The sequence below is a fragment of the Lolium perenne genome, chromosome 4 (assembly GCF_019359855.2).
Source record: "Lolium perenne isolate Kyuss_39 chromosome 4, Kyuss_2.0, whole genome shotgun sequence".
In the NCBI taxonomy this organism is placed as follows: domain Eukaryota; kingdom Viridiplantae; phylum Streptophyta; class Magnoliopsida; order Poales; family Poaceae; genus Lolium; species Lolium perenne.
In genome coordinates this window covers 385,027,640-385,053,232 of record NC_067247.2, presented here as the reverse complement: position 1 = coordinate 385,053,232, position 25,593 = coordinate 385,027,640, and the positions used below count along the sequence as shown (strand labels likewise).

The following is a 25,593-nucleotide window of genomic DNA, read 5'->3' as shown; positions in this document are numbered from 1 at the left end:
CCCCTACCTCTCCCCCGTTCTTCTCTATTCTCCCTCATCCCACCTTGCTTCCCTGATGAGCATGTGGAGAGCACTTCCCAAAAAAAAAAATCTGGCACCACAGCGCGTCAGAGTTTTTTCCCCTCCGCAAAGGTCAGTCTTTTTCTAAAGATTTAGTACGAATGCGTATATCTCGCCAACTCTCGGGCGAAGTGAGGGTGCATAACTCATTAGCCAAAAAGTTGGCAGCCGAGAGGGATCATCTGCAAATCCTGAACTTCTGGTGGCATTGGTGGAACAACCGTAATAAGCTACGTGAGGATGAACTGTCTGTGACGGCTGAAGAACTTCTTCGTCGGTTTGTCAGTTAAACTGAAGAGTATCTGGAGCTTTTTGGGAAGAGCAAGCAAAGTAAAGAAAGATACATGGCGAAGTGGAGGCCACCAGCACAGGACTTGTTGAAGTTCAATTTGTGATGTTCCGTATATTCCGGGAGAAAATTATACAACCTAGGGTGTAGAAGTCCGAGATTGATCTCAAAAAAAAAAGTCCGAGATCACCATTGTAAGTTGGTTGTTGCTAGTGCAGGGAAGACAAAGGGGATTCGAGGTGCTTTTGCGTTATAATTTCATGATTTAGAACAAGCTATAGATGTTGCTCTGAATATTAGTGATGTACGTGCAGTTTTTGAGACTGGTTCTAAACTCCTTGCCATTGCGATGAATCGATGTGGCCAAAATTACTCACAGCTAGCAGCTTTCATTGATGATCTTAAGATCCAATTGCATTTGTGGTTCTCTAGTACCGAAGTGTGTACGTGCAAATGTAATGCAAATAAAGTTACCCACGAGTTAGCCTTCGTAGGAAAAGTTTGTAATGACAATGAAGCTCTAGCGTGGGAAAGTGATGTACAAGCCAGTTTGTCTCAAGTTATTGTGAGCGATTTGCTCCAGTTTTCGTAATAAAGCAGTTGCTTTACCCTTAAAAAAATGTTGGCAGCCGAATCTTTTGGTGGGCTAATTTAGGCTCAAACCAAACACACCCGCAAATTCTAGCCCAGGGCCTTCAACTCGACTGGAACGCGGGAAAGGGTCGAGTACGTTCGAGGAAGAAGCTAGAAACGCCACGTCGCACACGCTCACGAAACGAGAAGACGCAGCAGTAGTCGAGTCGGCAGTCGGCAGTCGGCACAAGATCCAACCGTTGCTTTGCTCCCCAATACCTGCATCGCACCAAGCCTGCCACCACGCGCATGCGCCACACCTGTCAAAAGAACCGCCTCTGCCCCTGCATCTGCATCCGCGTCAGCGTGCCACCATAAATATCCACACCCCTTCGTCTCCGTCACCTACATCTCCACAGTCGATGATGCTTTCTTCCCCTCATCAGCACCAGCACACCGTAGCCAGGAAGCAAACACCAAACAATCAACTTATATGCATGAATTTTTCAGATCTCACAGGATTCCGGGGGCAGCTGCACAGGGGTGTTCCTATCTATCTTCCGTTCGCGGAGGATCGATCGATACAGGTTTGTCACTGTCAACACACGACGCAATTGGTTTTCTTAGGCTGTAGTAGTAATTGCTGCAAGGCTGCTGTTGCCCTTTGTTTGTCGCTGCTTGCATCTCCCATCTCCAGCTTATTCTCTTCACCATGGCCTCACTCTGCTCATGTATCCTGCAGACGCCAGCCAGCTACCTCTCAGGAGCGACCTCTGCCAGGCAACCCGATGAACAGCTCCGTCTCCACCTCCATTTCATCCTTCTCCTGCTCCGGCTGAGGATGACTCTGCTCCGCTGCCGCCACCGCCACTGGAGCCGCAGCTGCAGCCAGCTGTTCCTCGTTCTTGCGCTGCAGAGAAATACTCAAATTAGACACATGATCATGCTTCAGTTGTGTTGGTACGTAGCATCTGCAGTCTGAACCGGCATATGCACATAGGATATCACACGAGGATACGAGGTGCGTCTTCATCTTCAGTCCAGTAACAGTAACATACTAACTTTCAAGCAGACAAATCAATCGTTGATCTTTACCTGGCCCAATAGATCTTCGTTCTCCTTGCGCAGCGTTACCTCCTGCTCGACACCGATACAGGAAACGAACAACGGTGTAAGAAACTGATATTTTGTGATTTCAGGTTTCTGTAGGACAACAAGGTGGTGACGTTACTACCTTCTGTTTCAGCTTAGCGAGCTGCTCTTCAAAGAGCCGTGCCTGGAATGCAAGATAAGCAAGTACTGTTACATTGTCCTCTCAGCCTCTGTTCATATGTAGATTCATTGTTGGCTAGAATCGAATGTAGAGTGGCGAATAGCTAACCTTTCTAGCTCTGATGCTAACGAGGCTTTTCTCAATCTTGACCTCTAAGCTTTGCAGTTCTTCAATAGCGCATTCTTCCAAATTACAACCCAGAAGTTTCCTGCATCTCAACAGCACTGGATGGTCACACACTGAGTTTTTTGCTAGTACACGCTGCTACCGGTCTCCTGAAAACCGAAATGGTTACCTTTTGTAAGCATCAAGTGCTTCAAGCTTCTTTGACAAACCCTCAGCATCAGCTTTTATTTTCTGCGACAGAGACCATGTAACTCTTGAAATTGTCAAATTAAAAACAATCGCTAGGTGTACCATCAATCAGGTATGTTTATATCCAGAGTCCTCATGCTAAGCATGGGACTGAAACGTAGTTCCATAGTACGTTTGGAATAATTTAAATTCAAAATATGTGATAATTCCTCGGTCATGAAATATTATTCAGAACTTGTGATTATTCTGAAAAGTTCAGCTATGCTAACTCAACGCCAGTGCTTCAGTCCATGGTGGTTTTAGCATTTCAGTACAAGCAGCATCTATTCAGAGTATTTGGAAATGGCAGCAAACCAACTTGAGCATTGGAGGCATATATAGGTTACTAAATACCAAGTTGCTGACTATCTTAAACTTTCAGTGAAGAGAAAAGCTTGTTACAAAACAAGATAAGTATTTCCATACTTAATTTTTGTAACCAAATGTGACAAAATTAGTATGCCAATAAGCAAAGACCTATATACCTCTATATCTTGCTGTACCGTCTGGCTTCTGATGTTGTCCTTTGTGCTTGTTTTATAGCGTTCAATTGTTCTCTGCATGCTGATTCCAAATACAAATGTGAAGACATGTCAGAATAATATAACACAGCTCGATCCATTGGAGAAAAATGTAGCTATATTTCATCCAGTAGTCCAAAATATTTGGTGGGTCCTTCCTATGGTTTCATGAATATAGATAGAATTTGTTATGAACTAGAAAAAACGTACACTAATTACAAAAAAAAAAACAAATGTTGAACATCAGCTATACATCATTTTATAGCTCCAATCAAGAGCTCAGCATCAATGTTAGGCATAATATATCTAGGACTTGTGCATAGGTGTATACTTTGAAAAACACTTACGGAGTGCCATGTATTGACACAAAGCTGTGGGGATGAGTAATTAAACGTCTGATTGGTCGACCTTTTCCTTAAGAGAGTATTGAAAACAATGTTAGTGTATTTGTTTTGTCCAACTGACGGATATGCTACAGTGTAGTTTTTCAACAGCATGAGAAAAATCAAGTGTGATTCTAGTCTGGTAGACAGTAGATTTTTGGGCTACTCGCTTCTGAACTCTAGAATAATTACTTAGCCCCATTGTATGTACTTCTATCAACCAGTGTGATGACAGAGCACAATTTCATGAGCGGATGGTTTTGATTGTTAGTGACATAATATCAATGGTAATTTAATTTTAAAAAACAAGAATAACCTACTCAGTTCAGTTTGTAATGCAGAAAATTCACCAGCTAGTGACATAGCTAGCTCAGTTCAGTAGTATTGAGAACTGAGTTCCAGCTCGGTGGCAAGGCAAGCGAGTGCGCAGCCAGCCCACCCGGGTTCTAATCCCCATCTCGCGGTAATTTCGCGGGAGGGGCGAACTTTAATCGGGTTATCATCCTAGCGTCCATCCGCGGGGAGAGTCTCATTTCTTCCTAACAACGTATAGCCAAGGGAGGGATCATTCCCCCGTTGGTCAACGTTTTAGGCTTTTGCGTTTTCGCGAAAAAAGTTCAGTAGTATTACTAAAGCACGGCCATTCTTACAAACTAAAAGCACTACAACATAATTAGGTCATTGCAAGAAATGAAAAGAAAATGTTGGGCACAGTAGTGGTTTTCTCAGTGTGTCTACACTTAAAGTTGTAGGTTCCAGAAATTTAAAATAAGAAAATATTTAAAAATGAAAATTTTGACTTAACAAAATACAGAATTTTTGTTTGATTATATGTGTTTTTAAGAGTCAGAAACTAGATTGCGGCATTTTTAATGACCCCACACATCATACAATAGTAATAATATGAAAAATGCATTGGAAGGTCCAATGTGATTTTCTGTCCAATAGTATTCATGTATAGTACGAGATATACCAAAAGTGTGTAAGTAACAAGGCGCGATGAAACATGCAAGACAAATGAAAAGAAATTTGTTTAAGGCAAAACGATTTCAAAGAAACACAAAAAGATCATCATGGCCCTTGCACAAGTATTCTCAAACCTTCTATGCGCTTGAATCATATTAATCAAAACATCTCATGTGATTGTCACGAGTAGGGGTAATCCACCAAGAGGTGAACCATATTCTAGAAGCATTGGCCGCAAAGGAGGCACACAGTGGGATAGGTTGAGCACATTTAGAACGAAACTGACCCGAGAAGCAGTTTTTTCGTTGGAGTCCGGTTCTTGTTTTTCATGTTTCCCCCATTGACACCCCCCCCCCCCCCCCCTCCACCACAATATCTCTAGACCTAGTTGGCACCAAGAGTGTGCCAGTGACCAAGCAAATCATCGAACACTCAGAGTAAGATTCTTGGTCTTGTTCTTCTACATCAGTCTCTTTGTACTATATATATAGCTCAATGGTCATGGGTAAAAATGTATTGCGTGAAGCACATTCGTCAGATATTTGGTCTTGATATTGATTAAACCGAAGTTTCTAGAAACCTAAAGATTGAACAAAAAATGTCAACCCCTGTACTAGGATGCCGAAGCCCTCTCTCCCCGCCATTTGTACTAAATTTGCTTAGTTGAGATTTTGACCAACGTCCTTATACAATTTGGAGAATAGGGAGAACTCATATTTCTCATCAATCTCAGCATCCTTATCCCATAAAATCATGGGTACTGGATAAATATCTTGCTGCACCATCTAGCTTATGCCTTATATCTTTTGATGGGTATTCCCCAAGAATAAAACTTCCTTTGATCCGAAATGTAGTTCTTTTTTTGCCTAATAATATGATAACAGACAGGGATTTCTACACTCTCAATCCACTTTCTCATGTTATTCTAGTAGAGTGTATCATAAATTTCTAGAGGGTGAGTCAATGGTGACCCCAAGAAATGAGAAATGTGTTGTCTACCATGAATTTTAGGTTTTAGGGGTGGAGTGTATGTGCTAACTCTAGGTTGGTTGTTTTCTAGAGGGTGTTCTATTTACTCTACTACCTTTGGATGCACATTTTTGGGTACTTCCAAACACTCCATCTTTTCTTTGAACGAAAGATTGTTGTTTTGATTTGGAGCCACCAAGTGTTTAAGCATAGTACTTGTTGGGGTTATGGCAACTAGTTTTTTTTCATGACCGTGTAGTCAATCTACCAAGTTTTCGTTGCAAACCTCAATAACCAAAGATCATGATTCCAAATTCTACCGCATCATGCACCCACGAGGATTTGCAAAAACAGTTGACTAGTGACTCTTTCCAAGGGTATTACATGTCACTCCGCCATAACATGTGTACTTGTTAACCTATAGTGAATAATAGCAGGAGTAGGTTTCCCCTATAACATGTGTACTTGTTGCCATTATAGTGAATGATAGCAGGAGTAGGTTTCCGCCACTATCGTGGAACCTGAACTTGGGTAACTCATGTGATCACCATCCCGGACATACACCCTCCTTACGCCCTAATTCTCCCCTTGACGTGAGCTACCACCCATGGGTGTCGTGTTGACAATTCCACAACAGTTGGCACCCACCATGGGGCAAAAGGCGTTTGGAGTCGTCTTCAACTTGATCAACAATGAATCGCGAAAAAATCATCCCGAGACTGGGAAACTTGGGACTCGACATCAGCACTAACACTGTGCAGTTGGTCATAGTTTAGGATATTTTCAGTGGTCTTCCATGGCGGCTTCACCCCTGTCCTGAAGGTATTGTGGATTCTCGAGGCCTTTCAAATAGGCAAGACCTCTTGGTTTGGTTCGCTGTTAGTACTTCCAAGAAAGTACCTACCCCGCTTTGATTGTTTAAATTTTGAACCTGTTAGGTACCACAAAATCTTATAGGAATCTAAAAACACATGTCTTCCTCATGTACAATTGAATTTACAATTGCCTACATATAGGTGCTCTTGCTCCTTGGGAGGCAAAGAAAAATCATCTAAATATTTACTTGAGATCTTTGGTGCTTTGAGTGATTCCTTTGGCACTGCAAGGGATCAAGATCCAACTCAAGACCATGTGTTGTTAACTTTTAAAGGGTGTGTGTGCTTGGAAGCGTTTCTGAAGAACGAAGATAACCTAAATCATGGAAGAGCAACCTCTCGTGGTTGAGAATGTACAAGAAAGTACCAATCCTGCCTTGCTTGTTTAAATTTGAACCTGTTAAGTACCACAATCAAATCTTCTAGGAATCTAAAAAAACATATTTCTGAATTTACAAACTTGCCTATATATACCTGCTCTTGCCCCCTTGGGAGGCGAAGGGAAAATCACCTACATATTTACTTGAGATCTTTGGTGCTTCGAGTGATTTCTTTGGCACTCCAAGGATTCAAGATCCAACTAAAGACCATATATTGTTATATTTTAAAGGCGTGTGCTTGGAACCCCTTGCGTTTGTGAAGAACAAAGATCGCCTAAATTATGGGAAGAGTTACCTCTCATGGTTGAGCATGTACTTAATGTCCTAGCTAAAGGAGGGATATGAGGTTCTTGGTTGTCGAGGATTTTGTGTTGTGTCTCCAATGAGGACCTAGGAATGCACCAACAATCCGAACCTCGATTCTACATCCTTGTGTTTGTAATTGAGCCCATCAACTTTACAGTCTTTTATTGGGTACCTTTGTTGCATGCTTAGAGTATTTGTAGCCAACACGTTGAAAAAACCTTGTAAAGTTGACAACCTCCCCTAGAATTTTACAATCACCAACTCACTCTCCTCTAAATGATAGTTGTTGTCTTACAAGTACTTCATGATACATTGCATGTTCCCACAAACATAAAAGTTTAGTATGAGACTACATGTTGCTCAACTATATCTTGAGGCTTTGTACATACTATGTTTATTTAGACTTAGACACCGACTTAGAAAAACAATAAGGAGATGAGAGTCGAAATTATTTAGTGTTTTTTTTTCTATTTGTTCATTTAGTATTTCATGCAAAGCTACCATGGAGCCAAATATTCTTTTTGATGTTCCTCTTCTAGTGGTTTGTTTTCACATAAAATTACCAAAGCTAAATTTTGTCCTTGTTTACATGATCAATATGTTCCCACAAATGCATACTATTATGGATATTGAGTAGCAAATATCAAATTTTAATCGAAGTAGTTTAATTTTCTGATAAACAAGTGTGGTTTTTGAAGGCTTTGCAAGGAATCAATAGGTGGAAATCTAGTGCCAATAATATTCTTATAAGAATATACTAGAAGGGAAGATGAAGATCTTGAAAATATTTCTTGTAATTGTAACTTATTGCAGTATCAACTATGATAACTATGTTGTTACTCACTTGAATTTGCAAGGCTAGGTGTTCTAGCTATGATCAACATAGCCATAAGAGCACAACATTTTAACCTACACTTATATGACAAATGTAAGAAAGTATTTCTTTTTGGATAATAAAATTAACTATACACATAGTATAGTATTAAATATATAAATGTTACATTTGCACAATATACCATCATTTTGCTAATGGTGTTTTGTGTATAATTTTTTGTCAATTGCCAAAGATACAACCATTACAAGAAAAATCCATGAAGTGGTGCATCGGGCATATTTTCGATTTGGCACATCAGCTCCATTTGTCTTAAGGCACATCTCCAACTATTAATTCTGTCAAAATGGTGCCACCATAAGAACATAAAAGGGTAAAAGTTAACAAATTACATGGCTTAATTTAGATAATTAGCACTCTGTCAGTGGATAATACGAAAGCTCCAACCATCCATATTTAAGCCTAAGTAAATGTGTAGGAATACCACAATGTTCATTGCCACCGATTATATTTAGCTAGCTCCAAAATTTTGTCATAGGAGGTTTGGATTAAACAGTTAGCGGAACCACTAATAGTACTCACATTTAGTCTTATGTGTCTCCATCATCTCATAACTCTTGCTAACAACCGCAATCAGAAAGTTAGTTTGAAGACCATCCACAATTAGCTAAAAAAGCACATGGCTTGTGCCTATAACTCACTTAGCCTCAAACAAGTTTTCTTCTTAGCCTAATGAGGCTTCCTTTCCATTCTATTATTCTCCTGCAACATACCCCTCCAACCTCCCTTCCTATCACCGCATGAAGGAGATTTAGTTTTTGGCCCACGTGGATGTTGTGCGTGAGGGAGATCTAGGTTGGCCGCCACCACCACTATTTAGAGCCATCATGCTAGGGGACAAGAAGACCTAACATTAACACTACATTTGCACGAGTTGATGTCCTCATTTGGTAGCACCCATCAAGAGTATGTTCATTGCTAGACGAGTTAGCACCAATTAACTTGTAGCATTTTATTATTGGTAGATCTGATTTACTTGATATGCATTTTCTATTTTGACAATGGTGATAAATGTGAGTTGTACCTTTATAACAAGGTTTTAGGATTTAGTAATCGGTAACAAATGCCCATTAGAACTTTTTATTCCAAAATGTGTGAAGTGCTAACACATATAGACTATTTCCTATAATAAGAAATTCTTGTGAAATTGCATATGTAGTATTTATATGGCAAATGATGATATTCAATGTATATATGCAAATGGTACTAGAGTGTAGGGCTATATTGTCGGTGCAACTGGCTAATACTTTTATATGTTCACATTCAACACAAGTTGAGTTGTCTGCTTCACATTATTATGTTATTCCAAAGTTCGGATGCCACCAAAATAATAAAATATTAATTTTGTCTGATCAATGATGTTAAGACCTTGTATATGACAATCAAACGCCTTAATTTCACATGATGTAAAGAGGAATTAGTAAAGATAACCTTTGTATTATGAACTTCATCTCCCTCAACATTTTGACATTTTGATGTCTTGCTTAAAGCAATTTTCTAAAAGTGGCTTGTGTTGTGTGAAAAATATATTCTAACGGTGGTGGTGCTTTATTTGGTGGTATTACACAAGAAAACTTGTTGAACACCGGCGCTGACATCGACATGTGGTGGTATTGTGATTGTCATTCAATCAGTGTGAACATTTGTTCTATGACCTTATGTCATTCAAGAAAACTTGATTTCGTATAAACCTTTTTACCTTTTTGATTTGTTTATGCTGATACTTGGCCTCCGACGAGTTGATGACAAAGGATCATTTATTCTTCTCACTCTAGATGGACCCAAATAAATATCTTTATTTTCATGAAAAATTGTCTGTAAGTCACATTCAAGATATGACTCTAATATAAATCACTTAATTCACTTAATCATATCTTCTTACTTTCTTTTTTGTATTCGAGTCGAAGCACGGAAGTACGAGAATTCTGTACTGCCAAAAACTTTCAATCTTTTCAGTGGAGTAGTTTATTTAGTTACATAGTCCATTTTTTAAAAGATAACATATTTGTACGAAAGCCCCTACGGAGTGATCTTTTTATTTATAAATGCCTAAGGCAAGCAACCAAGACAAGTTACCAATTACATCAAGGGGGGAGGAAATGGGAAAGACAACATTGTAAGAAATACGTAAAGAGAACGGAAAACATATTCTTCATCTTTGAATGAACTTCTAGATGTGTTAAACTTACAATAAAGTATGTTTTCCATTCTCTTTACTTATTTCTAGAGAAAATATTCTAGATGTGTTAAACTTACAATAAAATATGTGTTTGAATGAACTTCGAACTTTTTCTATAATTTTGGTGATATTTGTGAGATTAATGTGATTTCACAAATATCGTAATGAGAATGAATACGAAACATATTCTATGTGATGTATTGGCTGGCCCGAGTTTGGCTTACCATTTAGGTGGAATATAAGAAGATTCCCAATTTTGACTGTTAACTATATTGAAATTCTTTGTATTTCTCGATGGAGGGAGTAGTGTTCACTAAAACTTTTTATGCTTGCTGATTTGTTGAAATTTGAGATGCATTATTTATGGGGTGGGGGGGGGGTGGGAGTTTGCAACCCCCTCGCGGCCCCTCTCTCCCTCTCCTCTCGATCCCTCCACTCGTACAGAAAATGCTACTTGTGCCGTACCTAAATCCAACATTGGTGGTGCACACAAATACGCCACCCTTACAGAGTGTGGTACGTGCAAGGCCCACATGGGCCTAATCTTCCCATACACACGCGAGCGGATCATCCCCGTGGACTGACAGTCACGAGGCCGTAGTTCCAGAGCAAGGCGGCGTTGACACGACTAGAAGAGGATGACGGGCCGACGAGCGATGTGGATCTAGGCGTTGACCCATCCATCTGCTTCCTTTTCTTCATCAACATGAATGTCGTGCTTGGGGCCAGATGCGGGAGGTTGTCGACGACATGGTTTTGGTGCTCCCTACAGTCGTTGAAGAGGTCGACGGGGTACAGATGGGCTCCGCAATTTCCATGGTGGCCTTTGCGTTGTCATTTCCTTCCGGGAAGAGCAATGAGAGGCATCTGGAGTCGTAGCTAGTGTCGTCGGCGAGATGCAGTCGAGGAAGGGCGCGTTATTTTGGTTCGAAATAATAGGGACCGACGGCATCAGGAATAAAATGATCTAGCAGAGACCAAAAAGAGGCAGCGGGAGCTTAGAGCGTGCCTAGTTCAGGACATGGCGACGTTGATGGAACTGTCGGACTCCGGTAAGGAATAGCATTAGCCCGGCGGCACAATAGGGAGAGAAATGCGTAGGAGGAGGTGAGGATCTTATAGGATCAAACGAGGCAAGAAATAATAGACAAAATCAACGGGAATCAAGTCGAAGCGAAATCATCACTCGAACGGGGCCACCTCGGCCTCCCATCCTCGTTGAGGACCATCACCCTACTGTTGGTGCCCCGCGCGGCCTGATGGAGTGCTCACGAGCAGCGGTGCCGACCCGCACTTGTTGTCGAACCTGGCGGAGCCAATGCTCCCGACGATGGCCACCGAGGCCAAGGATGGGATGTGTCCAGGAGGAGATAGAGAGAAGAAAAAGATCGAGAAAATATGTGGCCAGGAGGAGATTGAAGGTGGCAATGCATGGGGCCCAACCACGACGTGGTGTGCGAGTGCATACCCAAATAATGATATCTAGTAGCGTGTGTATTCGCGAGCATGCTACCATTAATTCACTATTACTAGCCCACCTAGTTTCAGCATGCTTCCGGGTGCGCTACTGATGTTGTGACGCATATAGCCATTTTTCTACTAGTGTTCTCTTCTCTTCCCAGAGTCTTCCAGATCCATGCAGCTCGGCCCCTCCTCTCTTGTAGTCACTGATGTCAAGTTAGGTGAGGAACCTATCCCTTATAGTAATAAGCCTCTATGGAAGTTCTTCACTCATATGGTAGTTGGTTATATGCCAAGAAAATGGCGTGGGATCCCTTCGGCCGGATCCGATGCTAGCTCGTAGTTCTCCACTTTGTTGTAGAGCTTCGATGGGTGGAGCCGAAGGTGATGAGACGGGGAGCAATGGAGATTTCCATCAATAAGGCCAAAAAAAATTGTGGGTCTAGCATCTACGGTTGGAGCTCGGTGTCCTCTTTGTGAGCTCGTCAGGGAGACAAGGAAGAAAGGGGCTTCCTTGCTCCTGCTGGTGGCCGGATCTACAGAAGGGGGCCAACAATGCTTCTATAGGGAGCTTCCTCCCGACGGAGAGTCCGTCAAAAGGCAACCGCTCCCACCAGAGGTGTAGGTTATGGATTATTTTGGCCAGCGCCAAATGGACTGTTGAATGTAGATGGGCTGCAGCCCAGTAAGGCAGCCCATATAGTCTACAATTCCTGAAATCTCAAGGCCCATCACGTTGGCAGCTTGGGACAGCCTTGGGGGACAAAGTTTAGTCCCACATTGCTAGTTGGGAGAGAGTTGGAGTGCTATATAAGGGCTGCTGTTCTAGTCATTCCAAGTGAGTGAGAATAGAAAGAGCCCTCGCGCACTCCTCCTCCTCCGCCCGCCCCGCCCCGCCTCGTCACGCACGCACGTCGCGTTTCGTGACTCGAGTTCGAGTTCGAGACACACTTAAGGAAGCCTAAACTTTTTGCTTGGTGCACCAACTGTGTTGGGTACGTGTCAACCTGCATGTGCATGTTCGCCGCGTGTCCCTGGCTTCCTACGCGTGTCAACGCGGTCGGGTCGGGTCGGCTTCCCAGGCTATACAAGGAGACAGATCAGATCTAGAGATATATACAGTTCTTAGAACTCTCTAGTCCATCTCTCTCGCGAAGTTCCTTTTGTTGCGCTACTCTCTAGTCTTCCCCATCCCGGCGTCTGCGTGCACAGCCGTCCGGGAGAGCAGGCCTCCGAAACTCCGTCCGTTGAGATCCTGCACCGGGAGACGGGCGATAAGGTTTTTAGGGAGCGTCTCGGCGCGATCGCTCGCTACCGTTCGTCTTCTTCTTCGACGACCCGTGCTTCATCGACAGATCCGACTACACCATGGGCGACATCAACAATACCCATGGTGGTGGTGGTCTTCTTGGTGCGACCTTCCCGTCGCGATGTACGTGCTTTTCCTCTCCTACCCTGCACCGTTACTTGTTCCATGTTCGGATCCGATGCATGTGCTTAGTCCGATGTGTATGGTTAAGTATGCTTGTGCATCTCGTAATGTTGATTTCGGTAATTAAACTCACATGGAAATTGCCTAATAATCTAACAATCCAAAAACCTTATATGCTTAGGCAATTTTCACCGTCTGGTTTTGCTGCTGCGCTTAAACCGAGCCCGTTTACGGGTTCTCATTTCAAGAGATGGCAGAGTAAGACCCTCTTGTGGCTCACTTCTATGGGCGTGCACCGGGTTGCGGAAGGTACTCCCAGAGGTCCTCTTACTCCTGAAGAGGATAAAGCGTTCGGGGATGCCACCGTAATCTTTATGGGTGCCGTTCTAAGTGTGCTTGGAGACAAGTTGGTTGATGCTTATCTGCACATACGAAATGGGAAGGAACTGTGGGATGCACTAGACGCTAAGTTTGGTGCTGCCGATGTCGAGGTGAATCGTATGCTATGGAGCAGCTCAATGACTACGTAATGGTTGAGAACCGATCCGTAGTAGAACAGCTCATGAGATACGTATCATGGCAAAGGAACTCGAGCTCCTCAAGTGTGTGCTACCTGGACAAGTTTATCGCGGGATGCATTGTCGCTAAGCTTCCCCTTCATGGAGGAACTTTGCCACTTCCCGAAACATCGTAGGCATGAGTTTTCGTTGAGAATATCATGGGCTCTCTGGATGTTGAGGAGAAGGCGAGGGCAAAAGACAAACACACCGGGAGGAACCGAGGGACGTTCACGCCAATATGGTGCGTAAAAATGCCCACAAGTCCAAGGGAAAGAATAAGGGAGTCTCCCGTACTACCAACTTCAAGAAGAAAGGGAAAACGGAGAAGAAAGATCCTTGTCGGGTGTGTGGCGAGACCGGCCATTGGGCCAATCGTTGTCCACAACGCAAAGGAAAGAAATGTCACCGGACAGAACTCAAATTTTCGTCACAAGATGATCATTGGCAACACAGAGGAAGGAACTACAGTGGTATGGTAATATGTTACCTAATGTTCTTTCGGTGTTTCAGCCCACGGAATGGTGGGTTGATACAAAGCTAATGTTCATGTGTGTGCCGACATCTCCATGTTTACCTCTTATCGTGCCCGAGGTTCCTCAAGAATGATGGGGAATGGGTTACATGCTACCGTTCGTGGTGTTGGCACGGTAGATCTCAAGTTTACTTCGGAAAGATCGTGCAACCGAAGAACGTGCCGCATGTCCCTTCCATCAAGAAGAATCTCGTTAGTGGCTCCGTCTTATGAAAGATGGGTTTAAGTTGGTGTTTGAGTCCAATAAAGTTGTACTGCCTAAGTATGGAACTTTTGTTGGAAAGGGATATGAGTGTGAGGGAATGTTGCGTTTCTCTCTAGAAGACTTCGTGATAATGTTGTGAACCATGTAAGCACTAGTGTTAATGAAACTAATGTTTGGCATTCACGACTTTGTCATGTTAATTTCGGTTGTATGACGCGGCTTGCCGATATGAGTTTAATTCGAAATTCACCTTTGTCAAAGGCTCTAAGTGTCATGCTTGTGTGCAAGCAAAGCAGCCTCGCAAGCCTCACAAGCCTGCGAAGGAAAGAAACTTGGCACCACTAGAGCTCATACATTCAGATCTATGTGAGATGAATGGTGAGTTGACAAAAGGTGGAAAGAAATATTTCATGACTTTGATTGATGATTCCACTAGGTACTGTTATGTGTATCTCCTCAAAACTAAAGATGAGGCTCTTGATTTCTTTAAAATCTATAAGGCTGAAGTTGAGAATCAACTTGAAAGAAAGATAAAAAGGGTTCGGTCCGATCGTGGTGGAGAGTACTTTTCTAATGAGTTTAATTTATTCTGTGCGGAACATGGTATAATCCATGAGAGGACGCCTCCCAATTCCCCACAATCCAATGGGATTGCGGAAAGGAAAAACCGTACTCTAACAGATTTGGTTAACGCCATGTTAGATGTTTCGGGTTTATCCAAGGAATGGTGGGGGGAGGCTATATTGACTTCGTGTCATGTCCTAAATCGTGTTCCAACCAAGAATAAAGAGATTACCCCATATGAGGAATGGGAAAAGAAAAGACCAACACTCTCCTACCTACGAACTTGGGGTTGTTTGGCTAAAGTGAATTTGCCAATCACCAAAAAGCGAAAGCTTTGACCAAAAACCGTGGACTGTGTCTTTCTTGGCTATGCTGCCCATAGCATTGCTTATAGATTTCTTGTGGTGAAATCTGGAGTGGATGACATGAATGTTGGCACCATCTTTGAATCAAGAGATGCTACATTCTTTGAGGATATATTTCCTATGAGAGATATGCATGGCATGTCTAGTTGGGAATCTGATCCAATACATGAAACTCCTATGGAGTCTGATGAAGAATTTGATGATGAGAGTTCAGATTCTGACGAAGATGACAATGAAGCTCCCACAAGGAGTAAGAGACAAAGGACTGCAAAGTCTTTTGGTAATGATTTCATTGTATATCTTGTGGACGATACTCCCACTACCATTTCAGAAGCTCTCGCATCTCCTGATGCGGACTCATCGGAAGGAAGCGGTTCAAAGCGAGATGGATTCCATCTTGGCTAATGGAACGTGGGAGTTATCTGAGCGTCCTTATGGGTGCAAACCTGTAGGATGTAAATGGGTATTTAAGAAGAAGCTTAGAGCTGATGGTACTATTGAGAAGTACAAAGCTCGGCTTGTAGCCAAAGGCTATACCCAAAAGGAAGGCGAAGATTTCTTCGATACCTACTCACCTGTGGCGAGATTGACCACCATTCGAGTACTACTGTCATTGGCTGCCTCACACGGTCTTCTCGTTCATCAAATGGACGTTAAGACGGCTTTCCTAAATGGAGAGTTAGATGAGGAAATTTACATGGAACAGCCTGATGGTTTTGTAATACAAGGTCAAGAAAGAAAGGTGTGTAAATTAAAGAAATCTTTGTATGGTCTTAAACAAGCACCCAAACAATGGCATGAGAAGTTTGAAAGAACTTTGACATCTGTGGGCTTTGTTGTTAATGAAGCCGACAAATGTGTGTACTACCGCCATGGTGGGGGTGAGGGAGTTGTCCTATGCTTGTATGTGGATGACATACTAATTTTTGGGACAAGTCTCAAAGTGATTGAGGAGGTAAAAACCTTCCTATCTCAGTGTTTCGAGATGAAAGATCTTGGAGAAGCTGATGTTATATTGAACATCAAGCTATTGAGAGATGAGAATAATGGGATTACACTTGTGCAATCTCATTATGTTGAGAAGGTGTTGAGCAGATTTGGTTATGCTGATTGCAAATCTTCTCTCACACCTTATGATCCTAGTGTCTTGCTTCGAAAGAATGAAAAGGCAACTAAAGATCAATTGAGATTCTCTCAAATCATTGGTTCACTCATGTATTTAGCTTGCGCTACGAGGCCTGATATCTCGTTTCTTTGTATGCAAACTTAGCCGGTTGTGGCCAACCCTAGAGATGATCATTGGCATGCTCTTGAGAGAGTGATGCGCTATCTAAAGGGAACCATGAGTTATGGAATTCATTATACCGGGTATCCAAGAGGACTTGAAGGGTATAGTGATTCCAATTGGATTTCTGATGCTAAAATGAAGGCCACAAGTGGATATGTTTTCACTCTTGGTGGTGGCGCTTTCTGGAAGTCTTGCAAGCGGACCATCTTAACGAGGTCAACTATGGAAGCAGAACTCACAAAGATTAGATACAACATCGTCGAAGCGGAATGGCTTCGTGAGCTCTTGATGGACTTGCCTATGGTTGAAAAACCAATACCGGCTATCCTCATGAACTGTGATAATCAAACTGTGATTATCAAAGTGAAAAGTTCTAAGGATAATATGAAAAGTTCCAAACATATCAAGAGGAGATCAAGTCCGTCGAAACCGAGAAACTCCTGAGTGATAGCATTGGATTATGTCCAAAGTGCTAAAAATCGCGGATCCTTTCACAAAAGGACTATCAAGAAACATGATAGACCTTGCATCGATGGAGATGGGTTTGAGACCCACTTGAGTTGCCGAGGGGTAACCCAACCTATGTGATCGGAAATTCCGTGAAGTAGGACCCGGGAAAACAAACCGAGTAATCGAGTTGAGAGAAAATTTAATACTCCCACTCCGCCGCAGATGCAATTCTCTCATAGCTACTCGTAAGGCGGGTTGACAATGTCTTAATGTGTTCTCGAGCGGCTCGTGATGAGCGAAGACGCCGTCCTACAGGCGATCTTTTGAAGAACACACCTATATGAGTGACACTATCGGTCATAGTGTGGGAGATTTGGGTGAATCTCTAGTAAGCTCATGAAAGGCCGAGGAGTATGACTTATAAGCTCCACCCGAGGGGAAGGCTATGGTAGCCTAGTACCGTGCCGACATTGAGCGAAACTTGCTGCACAAAGACTGACAATTCAAGGCATAGTCCATTGTTCAGTTGTAGTCAAGCGTAGCACCTTGCCTAAGTGGAAGTTCAACTTAACAGTCTCCACCGAAGTGCAGGTATATCAAACAAAGGAATGGAACTAATGTGTCATCCGATGTGCATATGAGATCTGGTGGGGGATTGTTGAATGTAGATGGGTCACAGCCCAAAGGAGGCGGCACCCCATATAGTCTACAATTCCCGAAATCTCAAGGCCCATCACGTTGGCGGCTTGGGACAGCCTTGGGGACAAAGTTTAGTCCCACATTGCTAGTTGGGAGAGAGTTGGAGTGGTATATAAGGGCTTGTTCTAGTCATTCCAAGTGAGTGAGAATAGAAAGAGCCCTCGCGCACTCCTCCTCCTCCGCCCGCCCCGCCTCGCCTCGTCACGCACGCACGTCGCGTTTCGTGACTCGAGTTCGAGTTCGAGACACACTCAAGGAAGCCTAAACTTTTTGCTTGGTGCACCAACTGTGTTGGGTACGTGTCAACCTGCATGTGCATGTTCGCCGCGTGTCCCTGGCTTCCTACGCGTGTCAACGCGGTCGGGTCGGGTCGGCTTCCTGTGCTATACAAGGAGACAGATCGTATCTAGAGATATATACAGTTCTTAGAACTCTCTAGTCCATCTCTCTCGCGAAGTTCCTTTTGTCGCGCTACTCTCTAGTCTTCCCATCCCGGCGTCTCGTGCACGGCCGTCCGGAGAGCAGCCTCCGAAACTCCGTCCGTTGAGATCCCGCACCGGAGATGGGCGATAAGGTTTTTGGGGAGCGTCTCGCGCGATCGTCGCTACCGTTCGTCTTCTTCTTCGACGACCCGCCGCTTCATCGACAGATCCGACTACACCATGGGCGACATCAACAATACCCATGGTGGTGGTGGTGTCGTTACTGGTGCGACCTTCCCGGTCGCGATGTACGTGCTTTTCCTCTCCTACCCTGCACTGCTACTTGTTCCATGTTCAGATCTGATGCATGTGCTTAGTCTGATGTGTATGGTTAAGTATGCTTGTGCATCTGTAATGTTGATTTCGGTAATTAAACTCACACGGAAATTGCCTAATAATCTAACATGGACTACTAGAATCTCCAGCCTGCCATTCCATTTCAAAGCCCTCCGACTCCAGTGCAGCAGGCTCCCGCCACCCCATCCCAAGTGGTTTCGTTCCCGATGATGTTGAGGGTTGCTGCCCAAAGCTTCAGATCCATCGTGTTGGAGTTGGACTTGATCGCATTTTTCAGTTTACTTTAAGGCCCTAACTGTGAAATGTAAGAGTTTGTGTGTATTTTTCTGTTTACTTGAGGCCTTATGTATAAAATGAACTTCCGCCAACAAGAATTAATGAAGCTCTAGATCCTTTGGGACAGAAACAGATGCGTTTTCGCTAAGATATGTTGATTTCGCTGAATTTCATTTAGAAGCATACTTGTATCCCAGCCAAGAGGCTAAGCATCACGTAGTACTTACACTAGTAGTGTATACGAGGTTTCCAACACAGATGTGATGACTAGTAAAATAAGTGTGGGTATCGTCAACCAAGACACCGAGTCCTTTGGCAGGAGGGGTATGTGAGATCTAGCAAACAAGTAAAATACTCCTATTTACATGACCGACCCGTGTACTTGAGGTACAAGTTGTAGCATATCTAGACAAACATACAAACTTAAGGCATCTTCAGCGGCCCGACGCATTCCGGTCACCAAAGTGACCGTCTACATCGGTTTGGGTTGGGCCGCGGACACAAATTGGACTCCTAGCCACAATTGGCCGTTTGCGTTGGGTGCCCCCAACAGCCCGACGCATTTTAATGTAAATTGTTTTTTCATTTGTAATATAAGCATTTACATAGTGCCAAAAATAAGTAAAAAAAGGCAACATAATAGCCCAAGATAACGATGGCGCCCGAGGAGGAGGCGGATGGGTCAGTGGCCTCCCTTGGAAGGTGGCTACTGAGGCACTGAGGCATGGAGGCCCGCAGTTGGACGGCGAGGCCACCCCATTGACCGAGGTCATCGAGCTCGCTTTTGGCAATGGCCATCTCCATGGCCTTGTCCTCCGTGAGGTTCGTTGGTTGGAGTTCGTCCTCCTCCTCCTCTTCCATGTCCTCCACCTCCTCGTCGAAGCGGGCGTAGCGCTCCTGGATGAAGAAGTCCACGTTGCCTAGGTAACCCGCACAGCGGCGCAGGTCGAACTCCCACCTCTCGAAGGTGGACCAGTTGTAGGAGTCGAGGGCGAAGGCCGGATCGTCACCTAGATCTGGCGGGAGGATGAATCGATCTCGTACTGCCATTGCCGTCCCTCGTGCGGCACCGGAGGCACCGGGACACTGAGGTGGTTGAGGTACCAGCCAACGCTCGGCATGCCCGCATCCCGCCATGGGACCGGCCGGTTCTCCTCATATAGCCGTTGGGCGTTCCACCGACACGTATTGGCGGTTGCGTGGGGTTTTCTTCTTCTTGGCGCGAGAGGACCCGGCATCGGCGTCGTGCTTCATCTTGCAGAACGGCCAGCCCTTTCCCATGGCGATGTCAGTGGCAGTTGGATGTAGGAGAGGTGCAGGCAGACTGGCCCTCTTTTAAAGGTCGGGCGGCGCCTTCAACTAGCAGGACACCCAAGTGTCGCCTGCACCGACACTAGCACACTTGGAGATAGGACCGCGTCATTTACGCGGCTTGAGGAACCGAACCATTACTCGCGCACGGAAGACGAAACATACCAGGCAGACCTAATGGGCAATGAGGTGGACTCGTGCGCTAACCGTGCAGTTTTTCGTACCAGCGACAGGCCGGTCATTATACATCGGACCGCTGGGTTGGGGCGTGCTGACCTATTTTTCGTTCGCGCGGACGCAAAAGGTTTTGTGTCCCTTTGCGTCGAGACGCTAGAGATGCCCGTAGAGCAAAATGCATATAATCATTAAAAATGATTGGAGCCCCGTGGCGGGAAAAATCACCTCCATGCCACTAGGATGGGCTAACCCTAGATCAAATTGTTTCCGCCCTTCCCCTCACCTACTCCCTCTTCTTTCCACTTCTTGAGGTTGCTGCAGGGCAAGATCTCACAACTATCGTTGCAGGTCGGCAGGGCTACTCGTGGTGAAGGCAACGCTTGTACAAACAGTGGGTGACTCCGATGGCGGCGCGAGGAATGCGGGCGACCTGATGTGAATTGATGGTCTGTATTCGAAGATCAACACAGTTGTATGGCTTGAAGAAGGGGTTGCTTGGCATCAATTCAGGGACGCCAATAAGCTGTGGGACTGCCTGAATAATGGATTTGGGTTCCCAGCGATATATCCGGAATTTTATGTTGCTAATGAAATTTCCTTTAGTTATATTATCCTGATAATTGGTATTATCATGATATTAGTCATTATCCTTATCAGAAAATTGTGTATCATCCACCCGGGTTAACCCTTTTTTATTAACAAGAAAAGAGAGAAGTACCAGAAAGTTGGTGCAAGTGAATGATTTATCAAGAGTGAAATCTAGGATGTCTAAAAAGAAATACAAAGAGTGCGAGAGAAAGGTAGAGATAATTTAACTAGCGTATAAACTCTAGACACAATTGTACATCAACCACTTGGGTTAATCCTTTTGGGGTAAAGAAAAGAGAGAAGTACAAGAAAGTCCAAAATGAGATAAGATCTAAGTTTATTTTGAGATGAGAAGCCTGAGAAGAAATCAGAATAATTAATGTTTTTATATGCGAGATAAATTTTGAAACAATATGTGATAACCCCTTGCTTCCCCAATTACAAGTTTGGTATGCCCAAAATTTATACTGGAAGTGCACCCTTTGTTTCCAATGTATCATTAGATGTACTCATAGTTTGTAAGATATACAAAAGCGCAAAAGGAAACGGGAATTCTGTTGATATTGCATGCGATCAGCACGGGGAGGTATTAAGTACCCCCTCGTATATTAGTCAGTCTTATTCCGAAACAGAGAGCGTTGTAAATTATCAATTTTATGTTAACTACAGCTCAAGCACACTTTTGGGCTGGCAAATAGCCTATATATTTTACACTCAAAAATACAGAACAAGTCCTCCCTACGACCATTGTCTGCCGAGATCAGCTGAATGATTATTTGGCTCCCTAGTGGACGCCCTATGATCATGGAGGTTGTTTCCCTTGATTTTGGTCTGGCTTTTGGTTTCCAGGCACATGATTCTGGAAAGGTTCTAACCTATAAATGATAAATAGCCAGAAACTATGCTCATAATAGCATTACAAAGGGGATTCATCATCTTAAAAAAATGTTCATAGTTTGATTGGAACCGTACTGGGAAAAGCTGGCAAGTTTAATCTTGACTCAGCTATGATATGAACAGTAACTATACATGAAACTATTTTTCTGTCTCCCATGAAACACTAAGGCGTACATCAAACACGGGCGCATTGAGAACAAGATCACTGCCCCTAAACCTTAATGACCACATCTCTTGCCCCGAATCGTAATAACGTTTTTGGCTCCTAGTATTACTTTCACAGTTTCAATTCCTATGAAATCCAAAGCTCTGTCTAATTTATGTATGCATTGATATAAGGCTGCGAAGATATAAGGCTGTTACAGTAGCAGCAACTGAACAATGGAAAATACTGGTGGTGCGGTGTCTTTCCACAACTAATTGACAATAAAAGTAGTCTCTAAACAGTTCATAAGTACTGTTTCGATTCTGGAGTAGTACACCATATTGCATGCAATAGTTTGGCTTCTGGGCAGCAAGTAAACTCACGGATTAACAGCCACACCCAAACACAGTTTCATTGTCGGCCTGAAAAACAATGTTCAGACAAGATATAGTGCGTCACAAATTATCCGATTGGCCAATACTACTACTGCTAGCAACAGCATAGATTTTGGCTTTCTTTATGTCTACTGATTAACTTACAAAAATAGGCCAATAGGGAATGAGTAGGCTACATGTACTAACTGTCCTCCAATCCTGAAACCACTTTAAAGTTTAGCCCAATTGGCAGCGATAGCCGGACGTACGGAGGGAAATTTTTACAAGTAATATAGGACGTGTTCGCTGGAACCGATGCAAGATTCTAGCAGAGATATTGGGGAGTGGGGGAAACCCATTGGCCCTCAGCCAAGTGGATGGTGGCAGCAGGAAGTGGTCGAGCAGTTATGGCAGTGCCTACTGGCATCATCTGCTGCACAGTACTCGAGATAGAGGCCTCCTCCCCATTGGGCCATTGGGCACAGCACGCGCGCGCGCGAGCAGGCCACTGGCCGTTCTTGGCAGGCTTTGGGGATAAACAAACAAATGGATCGGTCCCGATCCCGCAGGCAGCGAGGAACAAACAGTAAAGAAAGACAAGGCAAAATAAGTAGAGCGGGAGGGAAGGGTTAATTACCTGGCGCTTGCGAATTCGTAGAGCCTGCCGCGTGGGGAGAAGACGATGAGCGCGACCTCGGCGTCGCAGAGGACGGAGAGCTCGAAGGCCTTCTTGAGCAGGCCGCCGCGGCGCTTGGAGAAGGTGACCTGGCGGCTGGTGGCGTTCTCTATCCGCTTCATCTGCGTCTTCCCCCGCACCATCCTTCCTTTCTTCCGATCGATCCGCCCCAAATCCGAAAATCCTGCTCCTCCTGATCGGTCCGGTCAAGCTGTGGTGGTGGTGGCGAGAGGGGAGGAAGAAGGAGAAGTGAGAGAGTTATCCGAATTGGGGCGGCCGGGCAGGGCGAAAAGTGGAAACCCCGGTGGAGGAGGAAGGGGATCTAAGCTAGGACGGCAAATGGAGACTCACCAAAAATGGCAAGGGAGGCGCGGCGGTGAGGTGAGATGGTGGCTGCGGTGTAGTAGTAGGGTTCGGCGGGCCGTAGCTCCTTGCCCCGCCCGCCCCCTCCTCGGCTTTCCTTTTTGGTCCCTGATGGCGTTGCCGTGACGCTGTAGCGAGTGGCCTGGGTGGGTGCTGGAGAGGCCAAATCGGCCGGAGGAAAATGGGAATTTCCGTGTGTGCTCGTGGTGGGGAAGGGGTCGGTGGCCCTGCCGTTTTTATGGGGCGAGTGGAGGTGGGCAAGAAACGGCAATATTTCCCATACGGGGATAAATGGATTTTCTCCGTCCCCGGAACCGAATCGTCCATTGGCTGTCTCTTTTCGGGAAGGGCGGAATTAAAGGCGCAGCCGGCCCCCCCCCCCCCCCCCCCCCACAGTGGCGCTTTTGCGGTTAACCACCCTGCAACACGAGATATTGAGCGCTCAGGCTTCCTTCGTTACCCACCTTGATTGATTGATTGATGAAGCAATTCCGTTTCCTTCGTTCACGCCTTTGTCCTCCTCTCCTACGACGTCCTAGCACAATTTCGGACAGCGACCACACCTGCTAGGTACTGTACTACTCCGCAGGATTTAGTTGGGACTGCACATCACAGATAATCTGTTGTGTTTTGATTTTTGAACCCTAATCCTACGATGTGATACTGAGATAAGGACCTAGGTCTTGATGCTACTTCCTCCATTTTTTTATTTCCCTTGTGTTTTGTCTTTATTCAAGGAAAAATATCAACATTCATAAAACCAAACGCATCATACTATGTGAAACTATGCTCTACGACAACTCTAACACAATACTGATATTTTACAATATTCATAAAACCAAACGCATATAATGTGAAAGTAAATATCAACATTTACTTCCTCCATAAATGTTGATATTTTTTCTAAAATATTTAGCCAAACTTTATAAAGTTTGACTTTGACTAAACCCAAAACGCAGGGTAATTGTGAATGGAGGGAGAAATGCACTTGCCTCATACACTCTATTCAACGTTGTATTCGTCACACAATCTATCTCAACAATGGTTTTAAGGAGTAATTATCAGGATAGTCCCCAAAATTTTCGGGCCTTGGAGCAAAGTGTCAAATAGGGTCCTAATCTCGCTCATGTGGCAAGTAATACCAGTTTAAGAACCGGACCGGTGACCGGACTATTGGCTCGACCAGTTTCAGCTAGCGGTTTTCTAATAAATATTATTACTTACTAACTTGAGTCATTTTTTCTATTATGTGTAATTACTTCGGAACTTGATTCTAGTTTTCTATTCGAGCTCTGTTTCCTATTCTTTTGTATATAGTTCTTGATGCAATCCCATATTTTTTTATCTTCATGTAGACCTTCACAATAATTTCGATTCCATTTTCTATTCTATATTTTTTACTAGGAATCGAAATCTTAGATGAATCTAAAGGTTATTCAGATTTATTTATTTCTTTACTATATTTGGTATAATTGTTATATGACACATGTTTTTTATGGGGAAACTACGTCCTCGAGCCTGAGGTCTGAATTTTTTCATAATAGTACTCCTACTGACTTCGGCTTTAGTAATGAATAAATTTGCTTTGTCGAAATTCCTATAATATATTATTACTTAGTATAACAGTAATATATGTAATACATTTCCCCTTCTTGTACACCAAACTTAGCTTGTCTGTGCATGGGTGTACCAGTACTAATGATGATGATCCTGAACGCTAGGTCGTCCACAATCATTAAGGTATAACATGGATCTTAGAGATTGACAAATACATTGTTGCCCAAGGGAGATGAATGAAAAGCATTAAGCTTTTAAGGCAACACCGAGTGCTTGATCTGTAGCAACTGCAATTATGAAGTCTAGTCAATAAATCATAATTGTTTAACTGTGGTGACGTTGACAATGGTTGCATAAGAGTTAGGCGGGGTAGGAGTTATAGAGATCACAGAAAATAGTGTGATTTATACAATTATGCTTGAAGCTTATGTTGGCCTTAGACACTGTGGAAAATAAGATGTCGCTTGAAGCATTCCTGATAAACATAGATACACTATATTTAGTCTCGCATAACAATATATCCGTGTGTGGTTGTGTGTGGGTGCTTAATACTAATGGAAATTGCCTTGAATATTTTTCATGGTCATTATGTTCTCCACAACCATTGAAGATAATGTGTATCAAAAATTGACATCTTTTGGATGCAGAGGCTGGGGCTATGCTCCTTAATCAGAAAAAAAAATCAAAGAATGACATATAAATTAATCGTTGAATGTAGTTTGATTAAATAAATAAATAAATATATATATATATATATATATATTAAGGAACTGCAAAAAGTTGATCTCTAGCATAGGGATGAGGCAGTGTGTCTTGGTGAATTTTAAACATTTTACTAGAGATGGTGACAGCGGCGGTGGTGGATGAAGAGGGG

General features: G+C 43.7%; 1 protein-coding gene and 1 long non-coding RNA gene across 4 annotated transcripts; one reads left to right on the top strand and one right to left on the bottom strand.

Moving 5' to 3' along the window:
- Nucleotides 1-1,387: 1,387 nt before the first annotated feature.
- Nucleotides 1,388-23,424, bottom strand: LOC127297299 (MADS-box transcription factor 50). Of its 3 annotated transcripts, XM_051327596.1 has the most exons (9): nt 23,151-23,423; nt 22,761-23,010; nt 22,133-22,171; nt 3,035-3,113; nt 2,491-2,552; nt 2,304-2,403; nt 2,157-2,198; nt 2,018-2,059; nt 1,388-1,832 (listed from the first exon to the last, which is right to left on the bottom strand). In XM_051327596.1, exons 2-9 carry the CDS (start codon nt 22,940-22,942, stop codon nt 1,683-1,685), a joined length of 696 nt encoding a protein of 231 aa, XP_051183556.1. In that variant the 5' UTR covers nt 22,943-23,010; nt 23,151-23,423; the 3' UTR covers nt 1,388-1,682. The 3 variants fall into 3 exon arrangements, with proteins under 3 accessions (XP_051183556.1, XP_051183557.1, XP_051183558.1); XM_051327597.2 differs by having other exon boundaries at nt 22,761-23,424; XM_051327598.2 differs by lacking the exon at nt 22,133-22,171 and having other exon boundaries at nt 23,151-23,407.
- On the top strand, nt 1,805-2,363 carry LOC127297300 (uncharacterized). Its single transcript, XR_007849054.2, has 2 exons — nt 1,805-1,943; nt 2,122-2,363. It is a non-coding gene; the product is annotated as an uncharacterized lncRNA (long non-coding RNA).
- Nucleotides 23,425-25,593: the final 2,169 nt, after the last annotated feature.